The sequence below is a fragment of the Linderina pennispora genome (assembly GCF_002104995.1).
Source record: "Linderina pennispora strain ATCC 12442 chromosome Unknown DL89scaffold_1, whole genome shotgun sequence".
Lineage (NCBI taxonomy): Eukaryota > Fungi > Kickxellomycota > Kickxellomycetes > Kickxellales > Kickxellaceae > Linderina > Linderina pennispora.
In genome coordinates, this window is record NW_024468249.1 from 145,873 (window position 1) to 172,748 (window position 26,876).

At 53.9% G+C, this 26,876-nt stretch overlaps 11 protein-coding genes across 11 annotated transcripts; 8 read left to right on the plus strand and 3 right to left on the minus strand.

Annotated features, from left to right (window-relative positions):
- Nucleotides 1-104: 104 nt before the first annotated feature.
- On the minus strand, nt 105-1,819 carry DL89DRAFT_263654 (Cupredoxin). The gene is given in 8 exon segments (XM_040885923.1): nt 105-285; nt 308-598; nt 644-836; nt 856-875; nt 918-1,043; nt 1,084-1,168; nt 1,321-1,451; nt 1,513-1,819. 8 exon segments carry the CDS (start codon nt 1,795-1,797, stop codon nt 163-165), a joined length of 1,254 nt encoding a protein of 417 aa, XP_040746821.1. The 5' UTR covers nt 1,798-1,819; the 3' UTR covers nt 105-162.
- Nucleotides 1,820-3,334: 1,515 nt separating this feature from the next.
- Nucleotides 3,335-4,871, plus strand: DL89DRAFT_253567 (uncharacterized protein; the record flags this gene model as incomplete). Its single annotated transcript, XM_040885193.1, is given in 4 exon segments — nt 3,335-3,470; nt 3,490-3,775; nt 3,940-4,591; nt 4,629-4,871. 4 exon segments carry the CDS (start codon nt 3,335-3,337, stop codon nt 4,869-4,871), a joined length of 1,317 nt encoding a protein of 438 aa, XP_040746822.1.
- A 540-nt stretch (nt 4,872-5,411) lies between these two features.
- On the plus strand, nt 5,412-5,921 carry DL89DRAFT_220176 (Redoxin; the record flags this gene model as incomplete). The annotated part of the gene is made up of 1 exon (XM_040884435.1): nt 5,412-5,921. The coding sequence occupies one exon, from the start codon at nt 5,412-5,414 to the stop codon at nt 5,919-5,921; it is 510 nt and encodes a 169-aa protein (XP_040746823.1).
- A 214-nt stretch (nt 5,922-6,135) lies between these two features.
- On the plus strand, nt 6,136-6,983 carry DL89DRAFT_273512 (vacuolar assembly protein DID2; the record flags this gene model as incomplete). Its single annotated transcript, XM_040889072.1, has 4 exons — nt 6,136-6,142; nt 6,229-6,248; nt 6,339-6,416; nt 6,513-6,983. 4 exons carry the CDS (start codon nt 6,136-6,138, stop codon nt 6,981-6,983), a joined length of 576 nt encoding a protein of 191 aa, XP_040746824.1.
- Nucleotides 6,984-7,404: 421 nt separating this feature from the next.
- On the plus strand, nt 7,405-9,585 carry DL89DRAFT_289366 (tetrapyrrole biosynthesis, 5-aminolevulinic acid synthase; the record flags this gene model as incomplete). The annotated part of the gene is made up of 2 exons (XM_040889948.1): nt 7,405-7,711; nt 8,081-9,585. The coding sequence occupies 2 exons, from the start codon at nt 7,405-7,407 to the stop codon at nt 9,583-9,585; spliced, it is 1,812 nt and encodes a 603-aa protein (XP_040746825.1).
- A 500-nt stretch (nt 9,586-10,085) lies between these two features.
- Nucleotides 10,086-12,389, plus strand: DL89DRAFT_263656 (glycyl-tRNA synthetase). The gene is made up of 2 exons (XM_040885924.1): nt 10,086-12,181; nt 12,237-12,389. The coding sequence occupies exons 1-2, from the start codon at nt 10,346-10,348 to the stop codon at nt 12,339-12,341; spliced, it is 1,941 nt and encodes a 646-aa protein (XP_040746826.1). The 5' UTR covers nt 10,086-10,345; the 3' UTR covers nt 12,342-12,389.
- Nucleotides 12,390-14,373: 1,984 nt separating this feature from the next.
- On the minus strand, nt 14,374-14,717 carry DL89DRAFT_263657 (uncharacterized protein). The gene has a single exon (XM_040885925.1). The coding sequence runs from the start codon at nt 14,704-14,706 to the stop codon at nt 14,461-14,463; it is 246 nt and encodes an 81-aa protein (XP_040746827.1). The 5' UTR covers nt 14,707-14,717; the 3' UTR covers nt 14,374-14,460.
- Nucleotides 14,718-16,930: 2,213 nt separating this feature from the next.
- DL89DRAFT_276943 (P-loop containing nucleoside triphosphate hydrolase protein) lies at nt 16,931-21,043 on the plus strand (the record flags this gene model as incomplete). Its single annotated transcript, XM_040889406.1, is given in 10 exon segments — nt 16,931-17,438; nt 17,471-17,821; nt 17,855-17,992; nt 18,012-18,633; nt 18,677-19,396; nt 19,458-19,713; nt 19,793-20,013; nt 20,044-20,097; nt 20,125-20,439; nt 20,459-21,043. 10 exon segments carry the CDS (start codon nt 17,074-17,076, stop codon nt 21,041-21,043), a joined length of 3,627 nt encoding a protein of 1,208 aa, XP_040746828.1. The 5' UTR covers nt 16,931-17,073.
- Nucleotides 21,044-21,142: 99 nt separating this feature from the next.
- DL89DRAFT_263658 (uncharacterized protein) lies at nt 21,143-23,034 on the minus strand (the record flags this gene model as incomplete). Its single annotated transcript, XM_040885926.1, has 4 exons — nt 21,143-21,537; nt 22,620-22,699; nt 22,728-22,961; nt 22,996-23,034. Coding segments are annotated over 4 exons (714 nt in total), but the record flags the coding sequence as incomplete, so codon positions are not given.
- A 1,817-nt stretch (nt 23,035-24,851) lies between these two features.
- DL89DRAFT_253574 (calmodulin) lies at nt 24,852-25,533 on the plus strand (the record flags this gene model as incomplete). Its single annotated transcript, XM_040885194.1, has 2 exons — nt 24,852-24,854; nt 25,084-25,533. The coding sequence occupies 2 exons, from the start codon at nt 24,852-24,854 to the stop codon at nt 25,531-25,533; spliced, it is 453 nt and encodes a 150-aa protein (XP_040746830.1).
- A 589-nt stretch (nt 25,534-26,122) lies between these two features.
- Nucleotides 26,123-26,521, plus strand: DL89DRAFT_219843 (putative GOT1-membrane protein required for ER to Golgi transport; the record flags this gene model as incomplete). Its single annotated transcript, XM_040884414.1, has 1 exon — nt 26,123-26,521. A coding segment is annotated over one exon (399 nt), but the record flags the coding sequence as incomplete, so codon positions are not given.
- Nucleotides 26,522-26,876: the final 355 nt, after the last annotated feature.

Sequence of the window (26,876 nt, forward strand, 5' to 3'; positions counted from 1 at the left end):
AAGGCATAACAAGGAATCTGAGTGTGAGGATGGGAGTGGTGCCAACGATGGGTTTGCTGGTAGCGGCAACAATGGCAAGTAGCTGCTTCATATGTATTTACTACCACAAAACTGAATATGAATATTTGCCCATGCTTACTGAAGAGTATGCATTAAAGGACATTATGAAAACAAGAGATCCGGGCTATGTGGGGCGCCGGCAATATTGTACCCCATGCTACCGACCACATTTCCTGTGGTTTTGATACCTTGCTGTCTGCACTGGCTGACAACTGACTCCGGGACCTTGATTCCTCTGCTGCATAACATCCGGCGCCTCGACAAACACCATCATCATGCCCCTAATAGCATGGAAAACAACATGGCAGTGGAACATCCAAGCCCCAGGATTATCTGCACGGAATCGGACAAGTGCGTACTCTCCGTGGATGAGAAATATCGTATCTCTGGTAACCGGCGACTGCCCTGGCTTGACCTCGCGGTGATATTCTCCTGTGGTGTCGTTGACGAGTCCGCGGGCAATCACCTGAAAGCTGTGGCCGTGAAGGTGCAAAGGGTGGGGAATGTTTCCTGTGTGATACAGCAGCAGCTCAACGACCTCGAGGTGTTTTCAGTATGTGTGCATTTGTTTGTGGGACCATACATGAACGGGTTCAATGATCCTGTGACCAAGTGTCAGCGCACTGAACATTGTTGGCACAAGTGGCTCCATAAATTCCACATTATTGAATGTATCCTTGTAGATACTTTGCAGCGAATGACCAACTGTCGAGTTAATGAACAGAGAGCGGTCAGGAATAAGCTGCGGTGACTCGTCCAGAGACTCCAAGAGATACCTCGTCGAACGGCTCAGACAGGATGGATTCAACCGGCGCCTAGCTCCGCGTCCATCTGCATAGACCACTGTTCCGTTGTACAAGTGGTTGAACGAACCCTGGGGGAATCGGCGAGAAATAGTTTGTCACACTGATATGGTAAGCGTAGTTGCTGGCCAGGGACTGCTTGGCTCTAACCAACATTGAGACGCGCTGTCCAGGATTGACCTCTGACAGCCTGCATGGGTCTGCGCTTGGATCAACGCACCAGTCGAACCTCGATAACCTCCAGCGTATGCTGGTTGATGGAGAATTCCACCGTGGGCAAGTTCTGCATTGCTACCAGTCTGATCCTGTATGTCTTTCCGGGTGAGAAAGTGAATCGGCGGCGTGTAATTGGAACTAATCCCATTCACTAGCGTCAGCGGTTGCAGCATGCTTCTGAATTCCTTGAGATCTGGGAATGTCCATCAGTGGCCTTATTTCTCTGATTGTCGCTGTAGACCAGTCTTCGAAAGCAAACAGATACTCGCCATCGTACCTATACGGTTCATCTGGGTCGTCAATGATAAGCGGCGTGCTCAAACCATCAAAGTTTTGTTCGGCCGTATGTCCGTGAATCCAGTATGTTCCTGCCTGGTTGAGCGGGATTTCGTAGGTAAAGTCGGTCCCCGGCGCGATAGAGCATTCAGTGAACCATGCCAGTACCATCATAGTAGTTGGTATTGTTCTGGAATATACCGTGGGCATGCAGAGAGGTAGGCACACTGAGCGAGTTGTGGACATGCAGAACTAGCGTATCGCCTTTGGACGCACGAACTATCGGCAGCGGGAGCGTCCCATTGACTGCTATACCGCGCTTGGGCTTCTGGTCGAGGCCACGACTTGTTGTCACATAGGTGATGTCCCAGTTGTGGACAACGCGCTTAGCGAATGCTGTCCACAGTGTGGCTAGTAGTAGTAGAGGGATAAGAATTTGCATGCAAAGATGCTGTATAGTAGGATTCTGGGGGTGGTAGGAGGAACATACAAATGATAGCGAACGAGCGGGCAAATGCAGCCTGGGTTTATTTTGGTTGCTCTCGGAATAGAGTGGCTGCAATACCCATCGCCATTTGTTAGAATATGTTCTTGGACTACAGCCACGCAAACGCCCCTGCCCACCTACAATGTTTGATCGCATTTGCCCTTTACACTATATTACGCTCACAAATGCCATTTTAGTATCGAATATCGCGAATGTGTTAAAATAAGCCACCTGTCTTCCTGCTTCAGGACGTCTACCTGTGGCATACCTATGAAACTAAGCGAGTGCTTTCCACCTGCTATGTAGGTCTGGAGATGCCGCCATGGATGTAGTATCTCAGAATTATGCTTTGGATGATGGTGAGGCTGACAGGATTCCTCCTTGATAGCCATTTTTGATCCCCATCTTATTATCCATAAAGTTTGATAATACTTCTGTGAAGGCTGAGAATAAAAGGCGGGACTGGGTGGTCCTGGGTACAGGCTTATATGCAGCTGGTTTGGCATGGTGGCTTCAAAGTGCGTTGTCGTTTCGAGGTCAACATCTCCGAATACTTCAATACAACAGCTGCTGCCAATTCTGTTGTGACTGCCAATGGCCAACTGGAGCAGAAATACCAGCGCCAAGCAAACCTCAATCTATGCTGCAGATAATAATAGCATTATTAGTTAACTCGTTCGACCAGTTACTTATTGGCTTGCAGCCGTGGTTCCTGCTGCCTTTCTGCTGCCTTATCAGCGTGATCAATACTTACTGGCTGGCTGATCTCGCATCGCAAGTGCGGGATAGTCGGCAATGGAGATGCTGTTCTTGCCGACATATCTGTGTATCCATCCATAACAAATCTACACATGCCAATGTTTCATCAATGCAACTAGACTACACAGGACATATCGTGGAGGCAAACTGCTGCAGGCCTGTTCTCCTGTTCTTTGATCCTAATCTCAATGTACCCGCGTCCAATTAGCACTATATCATGTGGGATATAACCCTATTGTTCACACAGCGAAGAATCTAAGCAATGGCAATCACTTGCATTGTTGGTAAAGTCTGTATGTGCGTCATCCTTCTTCCGAATATGTAGGTCAGGCTCAGGACAAGGAAGCTGTGCGCCAACCTCATTGTAGCAGACATAGCCGATGCTAACCGATTACAAAAGGACAAGGTTTCGCGCATCATTCACTGCTCCTGCCTATTCCAAACTTTTGTCGCAGCTTTCACAATCTAGTCAGCCATTTGCCAGCATGCCGTCGTTTTACTCAATTTCCCAGTTCTTCCCCCGCGTATTATCGAGCAAATAATCTTTTTTGCCTCAGATATGAAAAGGACATCGAGGCAGCGCCTGAACACTTACCCAGATGGCTTGGGTATTGACCAGGGGTTCTTTTCTTTCCTGTCAGTGTGTCAGAACTGGCGAGCCGTTGCGTGGCCTCTGCTTTACCAAGAGGTATTTTTGCAGGTCTCGCGCGACAGCGACAAGCTCGGCAGCAAAATGTACATTTTCGGAAACACTGACGAGTACAACGACTTTCCGAGCCTGGAGGCTGCAGTCAACTCTGGCGCAGAGCAGATGGTAAAGGACCCTGCATGTTACTGTGCCGCTAGCAGAAATTGCCAGTGGGCTGCTGGTGCCACTTTTGGAATCAGGTCCTCTGGCGGGCAAGGTGCTTCCAGAAATCAGGAGGGTTATTTTTACCGGCTGTGCCGACAAAATATCGGTGTCCGAGGGCTTGCAGGCAGAAGTGGCCCAGAACATATCCGAGTTCTGCGGGCTCTTTCGGACCATGCTCCCTGCAGCTAGCGACATTGTCTTTCGGTTGGATGCCGATTCAGCGACTATTTCCGAGCCAAACATTGACCGCATATTCGAGCTGATTACCAAGAGCGCCAAGGGGGTATACTATGTCAACAAAAACGTATACGCTACCTCTCCGTATATGCCCAAGGCAATCAACTCAAAAGGACTGACATCCCTTGACTTTCTCTGACGCGAGCGCCGAAGGAGCACACGTTCAGATTGCGCGCTTGTGTGTCAGCACGCTCGAATCGCTGTGTCTCAGCATATTGGAGCGGGAGCAGTGCATCAACCTTATCCAGGACGACATCAAGCTGCCTCTCAAGTACCCGCATCTTCAAAAGGCTTGTGTTCAAAAAAGTGCCCTGGGCACTGGTTGAGCTGCCCGATGGCTTCAGTGCGCCAGATGTGGTCCTGTTCCCTGAGCTCAAGTACTTGGAGTGCGACGACAAGTACCCGTACAAATGCGACATTTTGCTGCGTGGCAATAGCCCGAAGATACAGCACTTGTCGGCGCCGCTGTTTAGCGAGCTCCGCGATGACTTTGTGCTTCGTATCGCTATGAACCCCTGGTATTTCCCGAATCTCTACCACATCAACATCGGACCAGTCAACAGTAGACACGGCAAGTTCGAGAAGGAGTCCCTGCAGGTCCTAAACCTGCTATCGAGCCTGGCACCCGGGTTCCGCTCTCTTCAGTCACCGATGCACCTGCCCGAAGGCTGTAGCCATATTTTGACCCTACTCGATAACTCCAAGGTGCTGGATAGCGTGCAGTCGCTGGACCTGCCCAACATGAAGTTCACACAGGATGGGCTAATTAGCGTCATTGGGTCGCTGCCACAGCTAGGTCAAGCTGAGGTGCGGGATCGAGGATTCCCGGCGGCAACCGCGTCGGCGAGTGGGCAAATCGGGTGTCAAGTATCTCTCTCGACGGCACACGATCCTGCAAAGGTGTCGGTTCCAGACACTTGCGCTGGCGTGGTTTCAGCTTAACGACAGCCTGTATGTTGCAGAGCGCATACTGGTTCTGGCGATATTGCTGCCAATGATGAAGCACGTTGTTGCCCGGGACGAGGGAGAGCGCTATGATATTGAGAGGCATATGCCGGGACTGCTAGAGTCCCCTGTGTTTAGGAATCATGCTGGGCGTTTGGAATGTGTCGAGTTCTCAGCGTCTTCTACATGCTGCTCTGTGGTCAGTCAGGCTAGGGCAGATGGCTTTGCGGCTTGACATGTCTTGTATTGATAATATACAGGCAGCATGTAGAAGTAGCGACGCAGCAGCAGCAACCGGATGCATAATCTGCTAGGCACTGATGTGGATGTGTGGTAAAGCACACTTGATTCCCAATCGCTTGAGCCCAGAATGTAAGGTTAGTAGGTATTCAGCTACTCGTGCTTACCAAGTATATACCTGCTTTCATTCGTGCCTTTTGCTTTTACTGCAATGTGCCCACTGTCTGCAGTGCATGGAAAGGCAAAAGAGAAGGCATCATCTATACATGGTTTTGGAGTCCTGGCAGGCACAGTTCAAACAGGCCACAGCCTCAGCCATGATGGTTGGGGAGCGCCTGGTAGGCGAATCAGCTGCGGAGACCACAGCGGAGCCTTTCTGTGGCAAAAATTCGCCGCACCGGACGCTACGGCGCAACCGCCCAACTCCGATGAGGCCAACAAAGAGCACAAGACGCAGCCCTGCGATATCTCGAAAGGCCCTTCAATCTCTTCTTCACTTGCAAAAATAAAAAAGCCCACACACTTTTCCGCCAAGATGGTTATCAAGGTCGGCGACGTTTTCCCGGACGCGATTCTCACCTACCTTCCGTATGATCCGGCCAACCCGGACGCCTGCGGTCTGCCCCAGCAGCTCAAGACGCACGAGGCGTTCAAGGGCAAGAAGGTCGTGCTGTTTGCTGTCCCAGGCGCCTTCACGCCGACGTGCTCGGAGGAGCACATGCCCGGCTATGTCGCGGGTGTGCAGGACCTGAAGGCCAAGGGCGTGGAGATCGTTGCGTGTGTTGCGTCGAACGACCAATTTGTTATGCACGCATGGGGCAAGTCGTACAACGTCAAGGATGACATCCTGATGCTCAGCGATGCGAACGGCGAGCTCGGCAGCAAGCTTGGCCTGGTTAATGACGGCACCGCGCGCCGCATGGGCCCGATCCGCCTGGCTCGCTTCGCAATCGTCGTCGACGATCTGAGGGTCACGTATGTCGGCGTGGAGCCTGCTCCCGGCGTCACCGTGTCTGGGTTCCCGGCGGTGATGGCTAAGCTCTAGATTTCCCAATAAATGTCGGAGGATATATTTTCTGGGCTGCGTGTTCCGCCACGTTCTTGGCACATAAACCTCGCCTTGGTCACACGTATTCCGGTGGCCAGGCACAAAGCCCGCTTGGGCGACGTGTGGTCTTGGCCTGAAATTCCACTGGGCTTCTCTCCCCCGTCCCTCTTTTCTTTCTGTAACTCTACGATTTTATAAATTAGGACACACAATGGAGAGTGCGTATTGCGTTTGGCAGCCAGCATAAGGCGGCAGCAGGAAAGGAGCAGCTTGACTAAAATAACCCACACCCTCTGCTTTGTAGACAGCCTGTTCCAGCTCAAAGTAAGTCTCGCAGAAATGCGCCCAGCAGCTGGCGATGCGGCGACAAAGGAGGACAGGGAAAGACTAATGGAGGTGAGCGGGACCCTGTAGTTTACAGCCAAGTCGCTAGCACGACAGTCGAAGCGGTGCGAGAAGGAGGAGCAGAAGGAGCGGCTAAAGCTGAAGAAGGCAGGTATCCGAGACGGAGGAGGTTTTGGGCATTCGTTTTGGTCACTGTTTGCTCTACGACGCATGGGAGGGAGCTAACAGGGTATGTTCAAGTAGGCTATCCAGAAGGGCGACAACGAAAGCGCGCGTATCTACGCGTCGAACGCGATCCGCAAGAAGAACGAGAGCCTAAATCTGATCAAGCTGTCGTCGCGCATCGACGCCGTGGCGAGCCGGGTGCAGACGGCGGTGATGATGCGGCAAGTGACGGGCTCGATGGCCAACGTGGTGCGCGGCATGGACCGGGCAATGGAGTCAATGAATCTCGAGAAAATCTCGATGGTCATGGACAAGTTCGAGTCGCAGTTCGAGGACCTCGATGTGCAGACCGGGTATATGGAGGGGGCGATGGGCGGAGCGACGACGCTGACTACGCCGCAGGATGAGGTGGACGGGCTGATGCAGCAGGTTGCGGATGAGGCGGGCTTGGAGCTCAAGCAGGAGCTGGGCAACATGGTGACCCCGCAGGCGCTGCCCGAGGACTCGGAGCTGACGGAGCGGCTGGCGAAGCTGCGCAATGCGTCATAGATTGACTCTTTTGTGAGCAGTGTTCTTACATATATTGACGGGACTGATCCGCAAGCGGTGTGCAGCTGGGTGTGGTTGCGAGGCAGGCGGTCTCTGCAGAAGGCATGTGCCGAAGTGCGGACCACCAGGGCAGACATGAAGGCCGACTGCTCCGATTGGGCATGTGTCAATTCAGCAAACGGCCGGCGATCCGGAGAGTGCGGGGCCAAGAGGAGGCAAGTCCCAGCGGCGTTGGGGAGGGAAAGATAAAAAAAAAGCCCGGGCTTTAAAGATGAACAGTTACCGCGCATATCCTGGCCTCTCTCTCTTTCTCTCTTTCCCTCACAAACTTCTTAATTTTGATTCACCAGCAATTCACAGCCTCGCTACCACTACCAGACTCTTCTAGCTGACCTTTCTCTCGATGGATCCTACCAAGGCAATGTCTATGCTGAACAAGGCGTGTCCTTATCTCGCACGTGCCGGCGTGTCCGGGCTGAAGAGCCTGGCCGGCGTCTCTGGGGCCCGTTCCGTGACGACCTCGGCCTCGCAGCAGGCACGCTGCAGCGTGTGCCCTGGGCAGACGGGCCAGTCGGCGCTTCTCGCCAAGGTTTCCGAGTGCCCCGTGATGGGCCCGTCGCTGCGCGTCAACGATGCGGCCGTGCCCAAGGCGTCGGCGGCGAGCGCGCACCCTGAGGGCTGCCCGTTCTTCAAGTGCAAGGCCAAGGACGAGGCTGCGACTGCGTCCGGTAAGTGTAGTATTACTAAATGGAGGCGGAGAGTGGCGGAGAGAGCAGTTTCCTGCCATTTTCCCAGTGCCACTGTGGGAAGCGGGAAAGAGTGGTTGTGTTGTGGCCTCCAGGGGCCACTGGCGGAAGCTATGAAACCACAGCAGCATGAAGGATCTGGGCTTTTGTTTTTGCAGCCTGCTCTTGAGATAAGATCAAAATGATTTTATCATCGCCGCGCTGTGGATCTCAGCCCAGCTTGCCTGCGCGGTGTCTTTTTTTTCCTTGTGATTACGCAAAGGCGATTCGCATGCATGCCCCATCTCTGCCTCTGTTCTCACGATAATGCAGCATGATTTTCTGATTACAATATGGCATATGTCTGAGTAGCATCCGAGACCCCAGCCACACACCAGACCAAGGAGGCGGCGTTCGACTACGAGGGCCTGTACCAGGACAAGCTGGCCAAGAAGCACTCAGACAAGAGCTACCGCTACTTCAACAACATCAACCGGCTGGCGGCGCGCTACCCGCAGGCGCACACGGCCAACGCCAAGAACATCGTGACCGTGTGGTGCAGCAACGACTACCTGGGACAGAGCAAGAACCCGGTCGTCACCGACGCAATGAAGCAGGCGATCGAGACATACGGCGCGGGAGCCGGCGGCACGCGCAACATCGCGGGCAACTCTGCTCTGCACCTGCGGCTCGAGTCGGAGCTGGCGACGCTGCACCGCAAGGAGGCGGCGCTGGTGTTCTCGTCGTGCTTTGTGGCGAACGATGCGACAATCTCGACGCTGTGCAGCGCGCTGCCCGACTGCGTGATCTTCTCGGACAAGATGAACCACGCATCGATGATCCAGGGCATCCGGCACTCGAAGGCCAAGAAGCACGTGTTTGACCACAACAACCTGGAGCACCTGGAGGCGCTGCTGCAGCAGTACCCGCGCTCGCAGCCCAAGATGATTGCGTTCGAGAGCGTGTACTCGATGTCGGGCACCGTCGGGCGCATTCCCGAGATTGTGGCCCTGGCCAAGAAGTACGGCGCCATCACCTTCCTCGACGAGGTTCATGCGGTGGGCATGTACGGCGCGCATGGCGCGGGTGTGGCCGAGCACTACGACTACGAGGCGAGCCGCGTGGCCCCGATGGGCCAGCGCATCCCCGGCTCGGTCATGGACCAGGTGGACATTGTCACCGGCACGCTGGGCAAGGCCTTTGGCATCGTCGGCGGCTACATCGCCGCGTCGTCGTCGCTGGTGGACATGATCCGCTCGTACGCCCCTGGCTTCATCTTCACCACGTCGCTGCCGCCGCCCATCAACGCCGGTGCCGTGGCCAGCATCCAGTACCTGATGCAGTCGCAGCGCGAGCGCTACCTGCAGCAGACGCACACGCGCCAGCTCAAGGGCGACCTGGCCACGGCCGGCATCCCCGTGGTGCCCAACCCGTCGCACATTGTGCCTGTCCTGGTGGGCGATGCCGAGAACGCCAAGCGCGCGTCCGACATGCTGCTGAGCGAGCACAACATCTACGTGCAGAGCATCAACTACCCGACTGTGCCTGTTGGCGAGGAGCGCCTGCGGATCACGCCCAGCCCGGGCCACTCGGACATGATGCGCGCGCGCCTGCTGGGCGCCCTGGACTCGGTGTGGAACAAGCTGGGGCTCAAGCGCACCGAGGACTGGGTTGCCGAGGGCGGCCGCTGCGGTGTCGGTGAGGACCGCGAGCACTCAGAGAAGCATGTTGGGTGGAAGCGCGGTGTCGAGCACGTCTGGGAGAACCACCAGCTGGAGCAGGCGTATACCAGCGAGATGCAGCGCAAGGGCGGCGTGCCAATCACCCCGGCTATCCCCGAGACTGTGCAGCAGGTCATTTCGCAGAACATGTTCTAAGGGTAGCCGGCGGTTAGCTTCTATTTGAGGAGCTTGATGAAGAGATGCCTCTACCACCATTCCTCCCCCACAGCCGCGTCATTCCCAAGCCCCTCTTTTGTGGCGGCTGGCTCTCCTTTGTTTCCTTCTGTTGGATAGCAGCAACAGCAAATATCCCCGCTGTTGTTGGTTTCCCTCCTGGATCCTGCTTGGAGCCAGGTCCTGCTCGCTCCAGCACCCCTTCTTTTCCTTCTTTTTCTAACGACACCACAGCAGATCATCGACATCTTGCCAATATATACCCGGCAACAGCCTGGCTCCATTTAGCAGGCAGAGCCACACATAAAACTATGCACACAACGAAATGCGATATGTAGCCAGGAGCAGACCGTTTGTCATATACGGCCAGCCAAATCGTGACTCAACTTTTTGCGAAACGACACTCGCAGTATAAAATTTTTCCTTTCCAGACCGAGCTTCCTTCTGCTGGCTTCCCCGATCTTTTGTACCCGCTTTTTTCTCTCGCTTCCTCTACTTTCGATACTCTGCGAAGGCTAATTGCGACTAATATTTATTCCACAGTTCCTCACCCCAACTCTTACAGTAAGTCTCTATCTCTCTTTCTCCCGTTCTGTAGCAATCCCTGGCCAACTTCAGAGCAATGACCATACTTGCATCTCTGGCAAGGCACAGCAAACGACTAATTCGACCACCCACCTTTTCTGTATACGCACAACGGCTTGGTTCAACGAAAACAGCAGGCTTATTCAAACCAGTACCCATGTCGGATAACAAGCTTGCGATCGACCGCCCGACGCTCGAGTCTCTGCTGCTCAAGCGCTTCTTCTACGCGCCGTCCTTTGGCATTTACGGCGGCGTGGCTGGTCTGTACGACTTTGGACCGACTGGCACTGCCCTGCAGCAGAACCTGATCAGCATGTGGCGCCAGCATTTCGTTATTGAGGAGGACATGCTCGAGGTCGACTGCTCGATCATGACCCCGGCCGAGGTGCTGAAGACCTCTGGCCACGTCGAGAAGTTCGCTGACTGGATGTGCAAAGACACCAAGAACGGCGAGATCTTCCGTGCTGACCACCTTGTTGAGGCTGTCCTGGAGGCGCGTCTCGAGGGAGATGCGCTGGCGCGCAAGGCGGCTGGCGAGCAGGTCGCCGAGGCGGCCAAGCCTGCCGACGACAAGAAGGCCAAGAAGAACAAGAAGAAGGGCGGCCCCGTGGTAGCAACCAAGCTGGACGACGCTGTGGCCGAGGAGCTGCGCAGCATCCTGGCGCAGATCGACAACTACGACGGGCAGGGCCTGGGCGAGCTGATCAAGCGCTTCGATATCCGCAACCCGACCACAGGCAACGAGGTGACGGCGCCGGTGGAGTTCAACCTGATGTTCGAGAGCAGCATTGGCCCGACCGGCCAGCTCAAGGGCTACCTGCGGCCCGAGACCGCGCAGGGCCAGTTCCTGAACTTCTCGCGTCTGCTCGAGTTCAACAACCAGAAGATGCCGTTTGCGTCGGCCATGGTCGGCCGTTCGTTCCGTAACGAGATCTCGCCGCGCTCGGGCCTCCTGCGTGTGCGCGAGTTCACCATGGCTGAGATCGAGCACTTTGTCGACCCGCAGGACAAGATCCACCCGCGCTTCGACGAGGTCAAGGACATCAAGGTGCGTCTGCTGCCGGGCACCGTGCAGCTGGAGGGCAAGACCGAGCCGATCACCATCACCATCGGCGAGGCGGTCGCCCAGGGCATCATCGACAACAAGACCCTCGGCTACTTTGTTGGCCGCATCTACCTGTTCCTGATGGCCATCGGCATCAACCACGACCTGCTGCGGTTCCGCCAGCACCTGCAGAACGAGATGGCCCACTATGCCTGCGACTGCTGGGACGCCGAGATCAAGACGTCGTACGGCTGGATCGAGTGCGTCGGATGCGCCGACCGCTCCGCCTACGACCTCACTGTGCACGCCAACAAGACCAAGGAGAAGATGTGCGTGCGCGAGACTCTGCCCGAGCCGCTCGTCTACGATAAGCTTGTGTGCGAGACCAACAAGAAGGTGTTCGGCCCGACCCTGAAGAAGGCTGCCAAGCCCGTGCAGACCTACCTCGAGACCCTGCCCGAGGCCGAGCTGGCCAAGATCAACGAGCAGCTGCTGGCCGACGGCCTGGCCAAGATCACGCTCAGCGGCACCATCGCTGACGGCGAGCACGCGATCACCAAGGACATGGTGGAGATTTCCAAGAAGACCTTCACCGAGCACGTGCGCGAGTACACCCCGAACGTCATCGAGCCGTCCTTTGGTATCGGCCGCATTCTGTACTCGCTGATCGAGCACTCGTTCAGCGTGCGCGCTGACGACGAGCAGCGCGCCGTGCTGAGCTTCAAGCCGGCTGTGGCGCCCTTCAAGTGCCTGATCCTGCCTCTGTCGAACCACGCCAGCTTCGAGAAGCCGCTGCGCGACATTGCGCGTCGCCTGCGCTCCAACGGTGTCCCGGCCCGTGTCGACGATGCTGCTTCGGCGTCTATTGGCCGCCGGTATGCCCGTAACGATGAGCTGGGCACGCCGTTTGCCATCACCGTCGACTTCCAGACTGCCCAGGACCAGACCGTGACGCTGCGTGAGCGTGACACGACCAAGCAGATCCGTGGCTCGGATCGATGAGATCATTGTGCTGGTTAAGGACCTGGTGTCCGGTGATACTACCTGGGATGATGTCCTGGGCAAGTACGAGCTGGTGGATACTGCTGCCGGTGCTGACGAGGAGTAGATGAATTAGAAATACCTTTCAAATTGAAATTATTAACCCTGTCATAACTTGCGAGCATTTTGAACGAGGTGCACACAATCTTTATGTACGATGGTCATACCGATACACTGCATTGCGACGTGCAGTGGATTTGTGATAGCATCTCTGTAATCTAAGATTTTATAGACTGAACTGCAACGTCATTAGAACGTTTTTATTAACTGAAAGATTCAGTCTTTTGAGCCTCAACGAGTGTGCGCAACTCACTCTCCGAACTCGTAAATCAGTATTTTCTTTTGGCGATGGATTCAGATCTTACGGTGCAGTATATATGTAAAGGACTGATATAATCGAACCGGACCATGTATTAAGCGCCATTCGTCTTAGCTCTTCCATTTTGTAGGCCAGCAATCCAATAAACGGATCACTCAACTTCCACACCTCGCTCTTGAACCGCGATCTTGCAGCGGTTCTAAGCTCCAGACTCATTTTCCAGTCATTCCATGATTCCGGCCATATTCCTGACGGCTCCGTCATTCTACGGTCATTGCCGATGCTTCTGACACCACCCGCAACGAAGAGCCGCGGAGTGCACTACAGCTGCAGGCGATTCTGCTGCCAGCGGTGAACCAGTGCAGATGCGCTACGCTAAGCAGGCATCAAGACTGGAGATGTCCAAGACCACCATTACACTAGCAATCATCCGACACATTCAGATGATCTGTTCGCCGTGATGCTTTTATCAACGAGTCAAACCATGCTGACTAGCAGATTAAGTCTAGTAACTCTTAGCTTTAGTTACATTTTCTACATCTCTTTCCATTTCTTCTCCTCCACGTTTGAAGGCTAACTTGCCCCAATTCTTCAACATCCACACGTCTACCCTCGTAATTAGTAAAAGGTAACAGGTGTGAAGGCACAGAAAGTTACAGCAAATATATTGCAAACAGAAACCAAGCCGCACCTGTTAATGGCCATTGAAACAGAACAGCGGCCGGCTCAGGCTATCGCGATACTCGTCGTATACCCATTTACCGATCTCTTCCTTAAACTGTTTCCTCATCACACTGACATTCCCTACAGCGACCACCCTGAGGGAAGGCAGCTTCGAAATAGCGACGGCCAGCTGCGAATTGGACAGATCCACCGTTTATCCAAATCAATCCGTCTCAGACGAGTGCTGAAGACTGGGAGCTCCGTCAGCAGCCTGCTAACCTTGTCATCCGAGAGATTTGGTTCGGTATCCTACGTCAGATCCTGACTCCGTCGATGCCAATTCCTAATTGAGCCCCGGGAAATGGGTCAGGATCTGCTGGAGTATACCGAGGGTGGGCATGATCTTTCTGATGATTAGATGGCAAAGTCGATGAGTTTGAGTGGTTTAGCGGGATGATAGACGGCAGAGACTGGCCGAAGCTGAGCGAGTCGTAAAGGAATTCGATGTGCTCGGCATTAGGTGCAATGAAAAACGGCAAGTATGCAGCCTCCATTGCCTCGCTTTTTGCACTAGATCCAAGAAAAGAGGACAGCGCTCTGAATACGAACACAGGTGAGGTTAGGAAACACGCGGCCACGAAGCGCCCTGAAAATGGGCTCAGTGAGAAACATCGTAAACGATGTTAGGTTTCTACCACCATTGTCAACAAAGCCACTGATGTTAATATCAGAGTGTGAGAAGGGAAAGGCTGGTCAGCGATGGAAACGGGTTGACAGCAGGCATGCGAAGACAGCCATCTATTTCATTTCCTGTTTCGATGGATAGACTGGCGAGTTTCGGATACGTGCTACGGAACAACGAAGCCAGGTCCTCTGATAGATCCCCGACAGTTATATCCTCGCTGACGTTCAATGGATATGCGGAGAAGGGGGGGGGGGGTCGAATGGGGGGGGCGGGGAGGCCACCACCAGCGCTTCGATAGTTTCTCTGTTTGAATAAGCAATCAGACAGTCGGAGGAATGGCCCATTTCAAGATGCATACGCTGAATCCCAGTGCTGAAACCGCCTTGCAGACTGGCACCTTCATTCTCAAACCCGCGGAATATAAATGTTCTCGGCGCTGGAGCGATAATACCCATTAGGTCCTTGTACATGTCCTTCTGACCAGTCCACAGCCCTGAGCAAACAATGAACGGAGCTGTCCTATGCGCTGGGAAATAGCTGGCGGATACGCTCAATGAAAGAACTGACTCCTGCCGATTGGTTGCCTCGGAGAATGGCACTGCTGCTGTAAAAGTTAAGCTTGAGCTCAGCCACGTTTGGGAATGTCGCCGTGGCTAGAACACCAGTATTTAGCAGGGTGGTGGAGGTGCCGTCAACAATACGATCAAGTGACAGGAAGATGTGTGCTGAATGGACAAGTTCGCTGTGTCCGGCAGCGGCTGCCATCGAGAGCTCCGGGTAATTTTGTTTAGGGCCACCATCAGGCGAATCCAGCACAGGCTCGAGAAGTATACTAGCGTTTTCGTAAAAGTAAGATAGTGCAACAGCTCTCCATGAGCGGCAGGTCTGCGCTACTGAAAGAAGCGATTTGGTACCGCCAGCCATCCTTTTGTGGTCCAGCTTTTCCCACTCGGTTCTTAATCTCTCGCCATACTCGATGCGGTCGAAAATAAGACTGAGAATGTCAGGCGGAGCGTTCTGCGCAAAGGATAGTGATGAATCCATACCCGCAAGTATGTGATAGGTTGGGGTATAGCAAGGTGGTGTCATTGTATGATTGGTGCCAGCAAAGAAACCAAGGCTTTTACATGATGTCTCCCAACCAGGAGTGCGCTATATGTACCAGTTCGCCAGCAGGGTTGCGTAAGCATCTCAGATCCAGATCAGACCCAGATTAATTATACATGATAGGATATAGCGAGGCAGATAGGTCGATCCTTTTAAAAGCAACGAAAATAATGTGGTATTACTCAAATGAAGAGGCAACTGGCTATAGCGGTTCAGAAAGCTAGGTCGAACATGGCTTGCTCACACAGCATAGATATGAGTGTCGTTTTCCAGGGTCAGCTAGTATATCCCATGTTATAATTCGGTTTCGACTTTGAGACCAGCCAGCTTGTAATCTGCTCTCAAGGTAGGTGTGCAACTGCTATGCCCCCCCCCCGACCAGCAGAGTATCGTCATGAACGCTGGCACAATTATCAGTGGAGACGGACAGAAGCCGCATCACCAACTAGCATGTGCCATCGGCTGATCATGATGGGTCGCCTACCACCGATACATTGCCATTATGACCACCAGTGGGGATATCCTCTTTACACTACATATACCCCAACTTTGGTTTTCACTTTTATTTTTTCCCTTTCTGATACCCAAGCTTCAAGTAATGTATATCGCCATTTTATTTTAACAAACTCTAATCTGCTAGTGCAACAATGCTCATATAATCGGTATAACATTTACAGTACTAAATTTTATGCCTGTCTCATTTCGAGCTTTAATTGTATCGTGCTCTTTACAAACCGCAATGTCTTTATGCATTATCCTAATAGAAATGTCCATCAAATCACCATGTTGAGCTATTTCGATATTTGTTGTATATAAAAGCTGAGAAAAGCACAACCAATGTTTTGTTTTCGCTTTGATAGTGTATATGTTATATCCATATAGACCCATCGCATTGGACATTTGCCCACCACGCACAGCAGCATACCTGATCATATCTAACAGTGATCCACTTTGATCTGGCATCACCATTGTGTATATTTAATACTGAGAAAAGAGAAAAGGGAATGACAGTTGCGACAGGGGAGTTTTTAATACTGCATCTGTGCACTTTCAGAGGCTAGGACTTACTCCATGATCCGTAAGCTGTAGCGGGCTCTCTTGGCGCCTGGATTCAGTCACTTGATTTGGTGACTGTCGAGGACACAGATAGGGGAAACGATAATTGACTGAGCCCTAGCTGATCTCTTGATAAAAAGCCTCGCTACAAACCATTGAATAGCCCTTCCCAACCCAATTGCCCTTTTAAAGGTATAAACGCATTGATCAGCTTTGGTATAGCTTCCCCAACTGGTCCGTGTGGCCGCAGCAAATTGCACCTGGCAGCCAGCAAGTGAACTCCCACCCAGCTCAGCTGATGATTGCAGCCCCAATTCCATACCGCTAGTGCGAGTGCCTACCAAACTGGCGTATTGTTGGAAGCAGTAAAGGTCGTCCGAGTGCTAGACTCCCCAAGCTGCATGCATATGCCTTTAGCATTGCCACCAAGCAGGCAGGTTTGCTACACAATAAACAGCATAGGATAGTGTCGACATCGATACAGTTGACGATTCTGCCAGTGATTATCGCTGAATTTCGGATAGCAGAGCCGAACGCCGAAAAAGACCGTTGGATACGAAGAAGAATGGCTGAGCTAGAACAACAATCCCTAGCAGCTATACAGGAGGCATTTCGCCAATGCTGCTGCGGTACTGCACCTGCAATTCTCTTTGGCCTATCAGAAGCAAGTGTCTGCATTTCGTCGTCTTCTGGAAAATATCACTCACAACAAAAACAAGTTGTCGCTTTGGGAATTGGACATCTTGCCTGGTATTTAAGCGTGTCTGCAATCCATCTGAACATCCTCCTTTCATTCTACATCGTAATTTCTTTCTTTAGGTCTCTATATCTCTAGCTGCTCTCTGATACTTATACTAGTCATTTTTGACAGAGGGGGACTAGCACGAAATCCGTTGTATCTACACTCTTCCTTACTAGACACATCTATCCCCCAATCTCCTTTCAAACCCTACTCCCTGCGATGACGTCATGCGCGCGGGTCCATCCCCGAGCAGGGTGTCATCCCCAGCTACCTCCATCACGTCTACTGAGAGCAGGCATCTCAAAGCTGATAGCATCGAGAAGACATCTAGTGAGAAGGCCCCTGTCTATGAACTTGACAAGCTCGACCAGCTGCCGCTCATCGACGACGACGATAAGGATCGTGTCATTGCCAAGGAGGAGCAGCCGAAGCCTGTCAAACTATGGCATTTGTTCCGGTTCTCCAACAAGACTGACAAGCTCCTCTGCTTGGTTGGCACCTTCTGCTCACTGGCCGCTGGCGTGGTAACGCCAGCCATGACTATTGTCGCTTCAGGGTTGCTATTCTCGCTCATCAACTACCAGACCGACTCGTTTGACCCGTCACCTGCGAAGCTGGCTGAAGGCCAATCGTCGTCCTTGATCATGATGCGCGCAAATATTGCTTGTGGTTCATGGGTCTTGGTTTCCTTATGTGGATTCTGTCGTATGGGCTCAATGCGTGCTGGATGATTGCTGCCGAGAACCAGGGCCTGCGCATCCGCGAGCTGTACTACGAGTCGATTATGCGCCAGGACATTGGCTGGTTCGACACCATCAAGACTGGTGAGCTTACTACGCGCATCACCAACGACGTCAACCTGGTGCAGGACGGCATTGGCGAAAAGTGGGGGTTCATTATGATGAACACCACGTCGTTTATCACTGGTTTCATCATTGCCTTGGTCAAGGGCTGGGACATGGCGCTCATCTGTGTGTGCGTGTTGCCATTCATTGTTGGCTCCGCTAGTGTCATGGGCTGGAAGATCGCCAAATGGACTACATTTGAGCAAGACAATACTGCAGAATCGGGAGCCATCGCTGACGAGGTCCTTGGCGGCATCCGCACGGTGATGGCGTTCAACGGCCAGAAGAGCGAGCTGAAGCGGTATGACGAGAAGCTTGAGACTGCATACCAGTTTCGGTCGCAAGAAAGGAATGGTTCTTGGCGTTGGCTATGGTGCAGTGCAGTTCTTCATCTTCACCATGTACTGCATTGGCTTCAACTACGGTATCTGGCGTATCGTCAACGGCCATCTGAATGCGGAGCAACTGCTTATTGTGTTTTTTGCTTTACTGATGGGCGGATTCTCGATCGCTGGTTCGGCGCCCAACTTCTCGGCCGTGTCGACCGCCCAGGGATGTGCTGCCAAGGTGTTTGCTATCATTGACCGCGAGTCGCCTATCGACCCGCTTGACTCGGAGCACGGCAAGAAGGTCAATCGTGTACATGGCCATATCGAGTTCCGCGACGTGCATTTCAGCTACCCGACGCGTCCTGGCGTTCCCATCCTGAGGGGCTTCAACCTCGAGATCCGGCCTGGGCAGAAGGTTGCACTGGTCGGCGAGTCTGGCTGTGGCAAGTCCACGACTATCGGTCTGATTGAGCGCTTCTACGACCCGGCCCAAGGTGAGGTGCTCATCGATGGTGTCAGCATTAAGGACTACAACATCGGGTCGCTGCGTCACCGCATTGGCATCGTCACTCAGGAGCCTGTCCTGTTCTCGACCTCGATCTACCAGAACATCGTCTGGGGCGCCAGTTGATCCCGAAGGCAACCCGCCGACCAAGGAGGAGGTCGTTGAGGCATGCAAGGCTGCCAACGCGCACCAGTTCATCGACATGCTGCCCAACAAGTACGAAACTCTGGTCGGCGAGGGCGGTGCCCTGCTGTCGGGTGGTCAGAAGCAGCGTATTGCCATTGCCCGTGCCATTATCCGCAACCCTGATATCCTGCTTCTCGACGAGGCTACCTCAGCCCTGGATACTGCGTCCGAGCGTCTTGTGCAGGATGCCCTGGACAAGCTGTCTGCCGACCGCACCACGATCTCGATTGCGCACCGTCTCTCCACCATCCGCAACTGCGACCAGATCTATGTGGTGCGCGAGGGCATTGTGTCTGAGAGCGGCACCCACGATGAACTGATTGGGTTCACCGGCGAGTACGCTGCCATGGTCAAGGCACAGGAGCTGCGGCAGGCTGTACGTGCCAATGTCGATAGTGGGGATACTGCTGGTGAGGAGGACGTCGATGCGCTGATTGCTAAAGAGCTGAAGGAGCAGGCGCTGGATCTGAAGGCAACTACCCGCCAGACCATGCAGAGCGTCAGGCGCATGTCGACGACGCAGTCACAGCGCGAGGCTAAGAAGCAGTACAAGTCGCTGGAGGAGTCGAGCGACTTTTACCTGCTGTGGCGTCTGTTGAACCAGTACCGTGGATCCATGAAGATCGCCATTCCCGGTTCAGCTCTCACCATCATTAACGGTGCAGTGATGCCGTGCTTTGCGTTGGTCTACGCTCGTCTCCTGGCTGCCCTCGGTAACCCCGACATGCATGAGATGAAGAAAGGAGGCCACCAAGTACGCCTGCATATTCCTGATGTTTGCTGTCGTCGACTTTGTTGCCATGTCTGGTCGCGCTGGTCTGCTCACGATTGCCGGCGAAAGCATGACCAAGCGGATTCGCCACGAAACCTTCAAGGCGTATCTGACCTTTGAATCCGGGTACTTTGACGACGAAGACAACGGCACCGGTATGCTAACAGCACGTCTTGCCACGGAAGCCGAGGACATCTACAAGTTTGTCGCTTATGTCATAGGGCGCGTTTGTCAGTGCTGTGGGGGCGCTGGTTACGGCTATTGCCATTGCATTTGTGTACGACTGGCGCCTATCGCTGGTTGCCATAGCATGCTGGCCAATCCAATGCTATGCTCAGTACTTACAAGCGCGTGCCATCTGGGAATCAGCGGCCCGCACCAAGAAGGCATACGAAAAGTCGGGCCAGTCCGCTGCCGAGACCATCCGCAACATCAAGACCGTGGCCACTCTGCGTCGCGAGGAGACGTTCATCAAGATCTTCAACGACCACAACCGCGAGCCGCACAGCACCAGCGTCCGCAGCGCACTGGTTACGTCTTTGGGCTTTGGGTTTGCGCAGGCGTGCAATCTGTTTACCAACGCCTTGGTGTTCTTCGCTGGCTGCAAATTCATTGTCAACGGGTGGATCTCGATGTCACAGATGTCCAATGTCTTGATGGTCACAATGTTCTCGTCAATGTCCATCGGCATGCTGGCGCAGTTATCCACTATGGTGTCCAAGGGCGCTGTGTCGTCGCGCAGCATCTACATGACGCTGGACCGCAAGTCGAAAATCAATGGAATGAACCCCGACGGCGATGTCTCGGAGAAGTTCGAGGGCAATGCCAGCTTCAAGGACGTCAAGTTCAGCTACCCGATCCGCCCCGACACCAGGATTCTCAAGGGTATCTCGTTCGAGGGCATGGCGGGCAAGAGCGTCGCTCTGGTTGGTGCCTCAGGTTCCGGCAAGTCCTACGTCGATTCTGCTGGCCCAGCGCCTGTACGATGCCGATACCGGCTCAGTGTCAGTTGAGAACCTGGACGTCAAGGACTGGAGCATCACCGGGCTGCGCGACAGCATGGCCATTGTCGGCCAGGAGCCGATTCTGTTCAACTACACGATCGGCGAAAACATTGCCTACGGCAAGCACGGCGCCACGCAGCAGGAGATCGAGGAGGCGGCCAAGGAGGCCAACATCTACAACTTCGTCATGAATCTGCCTGACGGCTTCAACACCAACGTGGGCCAGAAGGGCAGTCGGCTGTCCGGTGGTCAGAAACAGCGCGTCGCCATTGCGCGTGCCTTGGTGCGCAAGCCCAAGCTGCTGCTGCTCGATGAGGCCACTGCCGCTCTGGACTCGCGCTCCGAGAAGGTCGTGCAGCAGGTGCTGGACAAGGCAGCCAAGGAGCGCACCACGCTGACGGTCGCCCATCGCCTCAGCACGATCCAGGACTGCGACATGATTGTTGTGTTCAAGAACGGCCGCATTGTCGAGCGCGGCACCCACGACGAACTGATTGCACTCAAGGGCACGTACCACCTGCTGGTCGAGCAGCAGTCGCTGCAGGTGACCCAATAGCCATCGACTTGGATTGATTCTTCTGCATTATGAAGACGGTCAATCAATAAATATGCTCCTATATTCCCACGTGGTCCCAGGTGTATAGCTGTATTTGAAACTGCGAATTTCATATTCTCTGTAGATGGAGTATTTACGGTATTATGTCAGCTACATATAAAACATGCCCCCAAACCGCAAATATCGTCCCAATGATGATGCCGCACACGACCTCCCACCCACGGCCGCCACCCCGGTGCTCAATCTGAACAGCAGGATACGCCATACCGGCAGCATAGGGCAAGATGCAGACAAACCAGACCAATGTCTGGCCAGGCCGGCTATATTCAGCACCACGATACCCATTAGTCCTCTGTAAGCGCTGTCGAACGCTCGGATGCAGGTGCAGCCCCAGTTCCTTGCTAAAATATAACCCAAGATACCCCATGGAGCTGCTAGACAGCGCTGACGATACATAGGGGTAGTACCTCATCGAGTGGTATAGCTTGCCGTGACTAGGCGTGGTGCAGTCGTGTGTCGACAGAGGACGACCAGGTTAAGAATGCTCTCTGGTACGCTTCGGGTGTCGGTGCGCACACGCTGATGAAATCAGCCGACAGCAGCACAGAAACCTGCTTGCTAATGGACAGGAACAGCATTGCGAAACTGATGGATGTGGCCAGCCCTAGGATTCCGTGGTGGTAGCAGTGGATTGGGCGGTTATTGAAACCACACCACAGGATAATCACGATTATCGGTATTGCTGTCATTAGAACCACACATAAACGATTGATGTTGACACGGTCGTCGTGGTTTACTTGTTGGAGGCTGGGGATCGGTTACCTGAAATCGTTGGGAGCGCGGTGGGGGGATGAGGATGACTTGAGATACGGTAACGACCACAATTATCGTGAGCCAGTCGGATGCGTAGAGCCACCAGCGCTTGACGTCGGAGACCTGTGAGGTGTTAGATGAGCGCTGCTGCTCTTCTTAGACATGTGATCCAGACGGCTATCGGCAGCCATGGGTGGTATATAGAATGAGAGGAGCAAAAAATGTACTAGTGCGGAGTAGCAAAAGCAGATGAAAAATGGCTAGAGTATGTGAGGGGCTGATTTAGCTGAAGTATGCTTGCAGTGCAAGTGGGGCCTAGAGACAGGCAAATCTAGACACTCTGGCCTACACTTGGAATGTCATGGCGGCTCAATATCGACCTCCATAGAGAATATGGCCCAACACAGCGAATATACTGCCCAGGATCGATACCACTGGCGGTTTCCCAGCCGCGTCCACCTCCTTCGAACTCGGTAATTACAGCAGGAAATGTCATACCAGCAGCATATGGCAGGATGCTGACTAGCGATATCATGGGCTTGGCCAGGTCTACTTGCATCAATGTCACGTCCATCCGCAGTCATCCGCAGACGGCGCCGCACAGTCGGATGCAGGCGTAGGCCGAGCTCTTTACTGATATACAGCGACAGGTACCCCATAGAGCTGCTGGCAAGCCCCGATGATACAGTCGGAAATGCAACCATAGCCTGCCGCAGCCTGCCTGTTCCGTATGCTGTACAGTCATGTGTAGATATCGGGCGACCAGTTTAGGAACGCTTTCCGATATACCTCTGGTGTTGGTGCGCATATATCAATAAACCCTGGTGAGAGGATGACTGCTGACTGTTTGGCGATTGATACAGATAAGGACGGTGAAGCTTATTGCTGTGGCCAGCCCGAGGATCGCATGGTGGTACTCCCGGAACGGCCGATCCTTGTAGCTGCACCACACAATAATTGCAACTAGCGGCACAGCTGTTGCTATAATCACGGCGATGCGGTTGATGTTGGTGTGGTCATCGTGGTCTACTTGCTGAATGCGTGGATCGGTCACTAGAAACCGCTGTGCACGTGGTTCTGGGATCATGATTATCCCGCGACAGTACTACAGCGACTATGTCTGAGAGCCAGTCGAATACGTACAGCCACCATCGCCGAACTCGGGACAGTCTAAAATCCTGACGAATGTATGCTTTTTATACATAGCGGCTCCTGGTCGCTGTCAGGTTCCATTGTTACAGAGAATTGAAAAGTGCCAGGAGAAATACAAGGTGAGAATAGCGAGTGGACTAGCGCTGCTGAGCTTGTCGATGCAATGCGGGGATGGGGGATGGGGGATGCAGTCGAGATCTGATGCTCTAGACTCGACTGCTTTATAACTTGCTGACAATGCCATTGTCTCTTTTGCCTTCCTTAGAAATGCACGTCTATCCATGCAAGACGGTGGCATTGCAGACGTGGTACTATATGCCAGTGGTGAATTGATAGATAGCGGCCAGCAGCAGTGGCTATAGAGGCTTCTTCCAGTAGAGCATCGTGCCAGGAAATATCTGGAAAGAGTGGGGTATATCTACCCAGCAGCCTGCACCTGGCGCGTTCGCAGAGGCTGCTCAGGAACGCGGACATCCATGATGCAGCTAGGTAGAAGTCGATGTGTATCAGCAGGCTTTCTCTCTGCTTCGCACTCCGATTCGGGGAGCGATGAGCACGGACAAACATGAAACACGGAGTATTTATACTGTCTTGCGGTGGGAGAGACAGAGAGCAAAGGGGGCATCTATAGGAGGAGGGACTGCATGCAATGCCCTGTTTTTGCCACGGACGGGGCAGATGGAGAAATTGGGAATGTCCGTCATGTCCAATCTGTAGTGCCGGCATTTGCAAATCCGCCCAGGTCAGCATACATGGGAACGTCCGGAATTATTAGTCTTGGTCAACCCAATTTCTGCAGGTTTCTGAAAACAACTATCGGTGTTCTGAGGAAATCCCTCCCCACTCGCATCAGCATCCAATCTCATGTCCTCTTGTACAGGTGCCACTGACAATGGGTAGAGATATGCACGGCCGGACATGAGTCAATGTGTGGCGAATTGGGCTGCCAAGGCATGTATTGTCGAGCTCTTCCCGCGAACATTCGATGGTCCAGTAATCAATGCGACGCCTTCAGTGGTGTCATGCCCCTTGACATGATGCCCAGAGCATGCTCAGCGTCGGTAGCCGAGGACCGTCCGGCACGGCTATCAGACGTGCGGATAGTGCTGGCGGTGTGGCTGCATCCAGGATGGGCTAGAGCGGTCCTTGTCAGCGGCGATGGCCAGTCCCCGTGCCCATCAGCTACCAATAGCCGAGCCTGCTTCCCACATGCCGCCATCTGGGACTGCGAACTGCCAATTGCAGCCTGCTGTGGCCGGAGCACCAACCAGCACAGGCGATCAGCAGCTGGGTGCCTGGGTCTCCGCCTTTGTTGGCCAAAGGGGGCACAGCATTTCTGGAGCAAGCCCAGCTCCCTGCCGGGAATTCCTCCAGTGGGCCGAGTGAGAAAAATTAAAGGACTTTCGTGTCGAGCCGATCATTCCGGGCCAGTGGGTTGAGAGCGGCAAGGAGCGACCGGGTTTCCTGAATCTGCTCATGTGGTTAGAGACGTCAGGGCAGCCAGCGGGCCAGCGCGCTGTGTTCCGAACAATTCTGCACTGTCGGGAAACGCGGGCGCTCAGGCTTTTCCAGTTGCACCCCCAAGGGATTTTTAGCATTTAAACGACAGCCATTCGCGTCACCTCTGCGCCCGCCAGCCAATCACGGCGGCACTGCTCCTTGCCGGGCCTGGGAGGAAGAGGGGTGGTCAAGCGGGCTTTCGCCCCCGAGACGCAGAATAAATTTTCGTTCGCCAGCCCCTCCACCTATTTTTCTCCTCTTTGCTCTGTAGCTTTTCTTTTACACTATTTCCCCGCCCCTTTCCAAACTCCCATTTCACCAATCTCTGTATAGCCCAGACAAAATGGTAGGCATCGTGTTCTAATCTTGTGCTGCTGCTGTGTTTTTGCCCCTCCCGCCCCCGCTCTTCTTTGGCGCCTGTCTCTTCTGCCGACCAGGCGAAGAGCGTGCTCTGTCGGACTCGTGGCGCGCTCTGCCGTCACCAGACTACACGGCCCGCAGGAGGCAATCGAGCTCCCTTTTAGACGGCAGATGCTAAAATACATCGCTGCGTTCCCCTCTCCCGTCACCTGTAGAGCGAGAAGTTCAACGAGGAGCAGATTAACGAGTACCGCGAGGCGTTCTCGCTTTTCGACCGCGACAACGACGGCAGCATCACAGCCCAGGAGCTGGGCACCGTGATGCGGTCTGTTGGCCAGAAGCCGACTGAGGCTGAGCTGCAGGACATGATCAACGAGGTCGACAAGGATGGCAACGGCACTATCGACTTTGCCGAGTTCCTCTCGCTCATGGCGCGCCAGGCGACCAGCAGCAACGACGAGGAGGCTGAGATCCGGGAGGCCTTCCGCGTGTTCGACAAGAACGGCGACGGTGTCATCTCGGCGTCGGAGCTGCGTCACGTCATGACTTCGCTGGGCGAGAAGCTGACCGACGAGGAGGTCGAGGAGATGATCCGCGAGGCTGACGTCGACGGCGATGGCCAGATTAACTACGAGGAGTTCTGCAAGATGATGAAGACCAAGTAAACTGCCAGCACGCTGCCTGTGACGCCCTTGTCTTCCTCACCTTCCCCGATTAACTCTTTCTTTTCTCATGTTCTAAGCGATTGCTCGTTCTCTTCTGTGGTCTCGACAAAGAAAAACTGTCGGCTAATGCAGCTCATTTAAAATCACCTCTCTTCTGTGTTCCACACCGGACCGCCGTGCTCGCCATGGAGCGTGACCTGCCAGACATAATGTGCATCTTCCGAATGCCATCATGATGCCGTCGTCGCTGCCGCGATGTGCCTTGTGCGTCGCATGCTGGTGCTGAGGCGGAGCTCGAAAGCAGCCTGGCTGATTATTATTAGCAGGCAGGAATCAGCGGATCGAGGGCCCTGTGAGCCAGGCATATGTGGCCAGCGCACCGGTCCCAGCTGCTGGGCGAGCCTGGCTCTTCCAGCTTTTCCTCATCTCGCTAGTCGAATCCACCTTGGACATTTAAACGAAGCAGAGCAATGTGGTTGACAGACACTCAGAGTACGTTCCGCCGAATGCACCCAACCCCTGTAGAATTCACCCTGTCGCTTGCAGTTCCTAGGTCATTAACCGTACTATTATGCTTTCCTTCTGCTAGAAATTGGCGTCGGGCTGTCGGCGTTCGGGTTTGCGCTTGATCGGGCTGGGCGTGGTTCTGTTCTTTGACGCCGGGCTCATCGCCATTGGCAACATTCTGTTCCTGGCAGGCGTGTCGATGATCATTGGGTTCAAGAAGACGCTGTTTTTCTTCTCGCGGCGGGACAAGCTCAAGGGCTCAGTGTCGTTCTTCCTCGGCTTCATCCTGATTCTGCTAAAGTGGTCGATTATCGGCATGGTCGTTGAAACCTTCGGGTTCCTCAATCTGTTTGGTGACTTTTTCCCAATCGCCATTGGGTTTCTGCGCCGGCTGCCGTTCATCGGCCAGGTGTTCAGCCTGCCAGGCATCCGCCAGGTTGTTGACCGGCTGGGTGCCTCGCCGTCGCAGTACCCTGTGTAAGACACTTCATTATTTTTGCGCGCAACCACCACCACTCTTCATTTAAAGCTCCTGTTTCTTCGTTTATAATACTCGGCATCATCTACAGTATACACTGTGTTGTCTATGTTGTGTGTGGGATGTTTGCAGCGGTAACAAGAGCCTGACTTTGCCCATTCTCTAGCGGCAATGCCCTCCTTTCGACGCTGCTGCCACATATCCGCACAAGTGCGGATACGCGTATTGCTCTCCTTTCGTTGCCGTCCCAGCCAAGCACATGTGGGAATGCTCTCCTGCAAGTGCAGCACATCTAGCCGAGCTTCGTGCACTACCGTGATAGGAGGTGCGTGACACAAGGATGGATGCCAGCATGTAC

Coding starts and splice junctions, on each gene's coding strand:
- DL89DRAFT_263654 (XM_040885923.1), bottom strand. CDS start 1,797: ATGCAAATTCTTATCCCTCTACTACTACTAGCCACACTGTGGACAGCA. Junction 1,452..1,512: donor ACTATGATGGTACTGGCATG/GTTCACTGAATG, acceptor CCGCTCAACCAG/GCAGGAACATACTGGATTCA. Junction 1,044..1,083: donor AGGTTATCGAGGTTCGACTG/GTGCGTTGATCC, acceptor AGGCTGTCAGAG/GTCAATCCTGGACAGCGCGT.
- DL89DRAFT_263656 (XM_040885924.1), top strand. CDS start 10,346: ATGTCGGATAACAAGCTTGCGATCGACCGCCCGACGCTCGAGTCTCTG. Junction 12,182..12,236: donor AGACTGCCCAGGACCAGACC/GTGACGCTGCGT, acceptor CGGATCGATGAG/ATCATTGTGCTGGTTAAGGA.
- DL89DRAFT_263657 (XM_040885925.1), bottom strand. CDS start 14,706: ATGGCAGCCGCTGCCGGACACAGCGAACTTGTCCATTCAGCACACATC.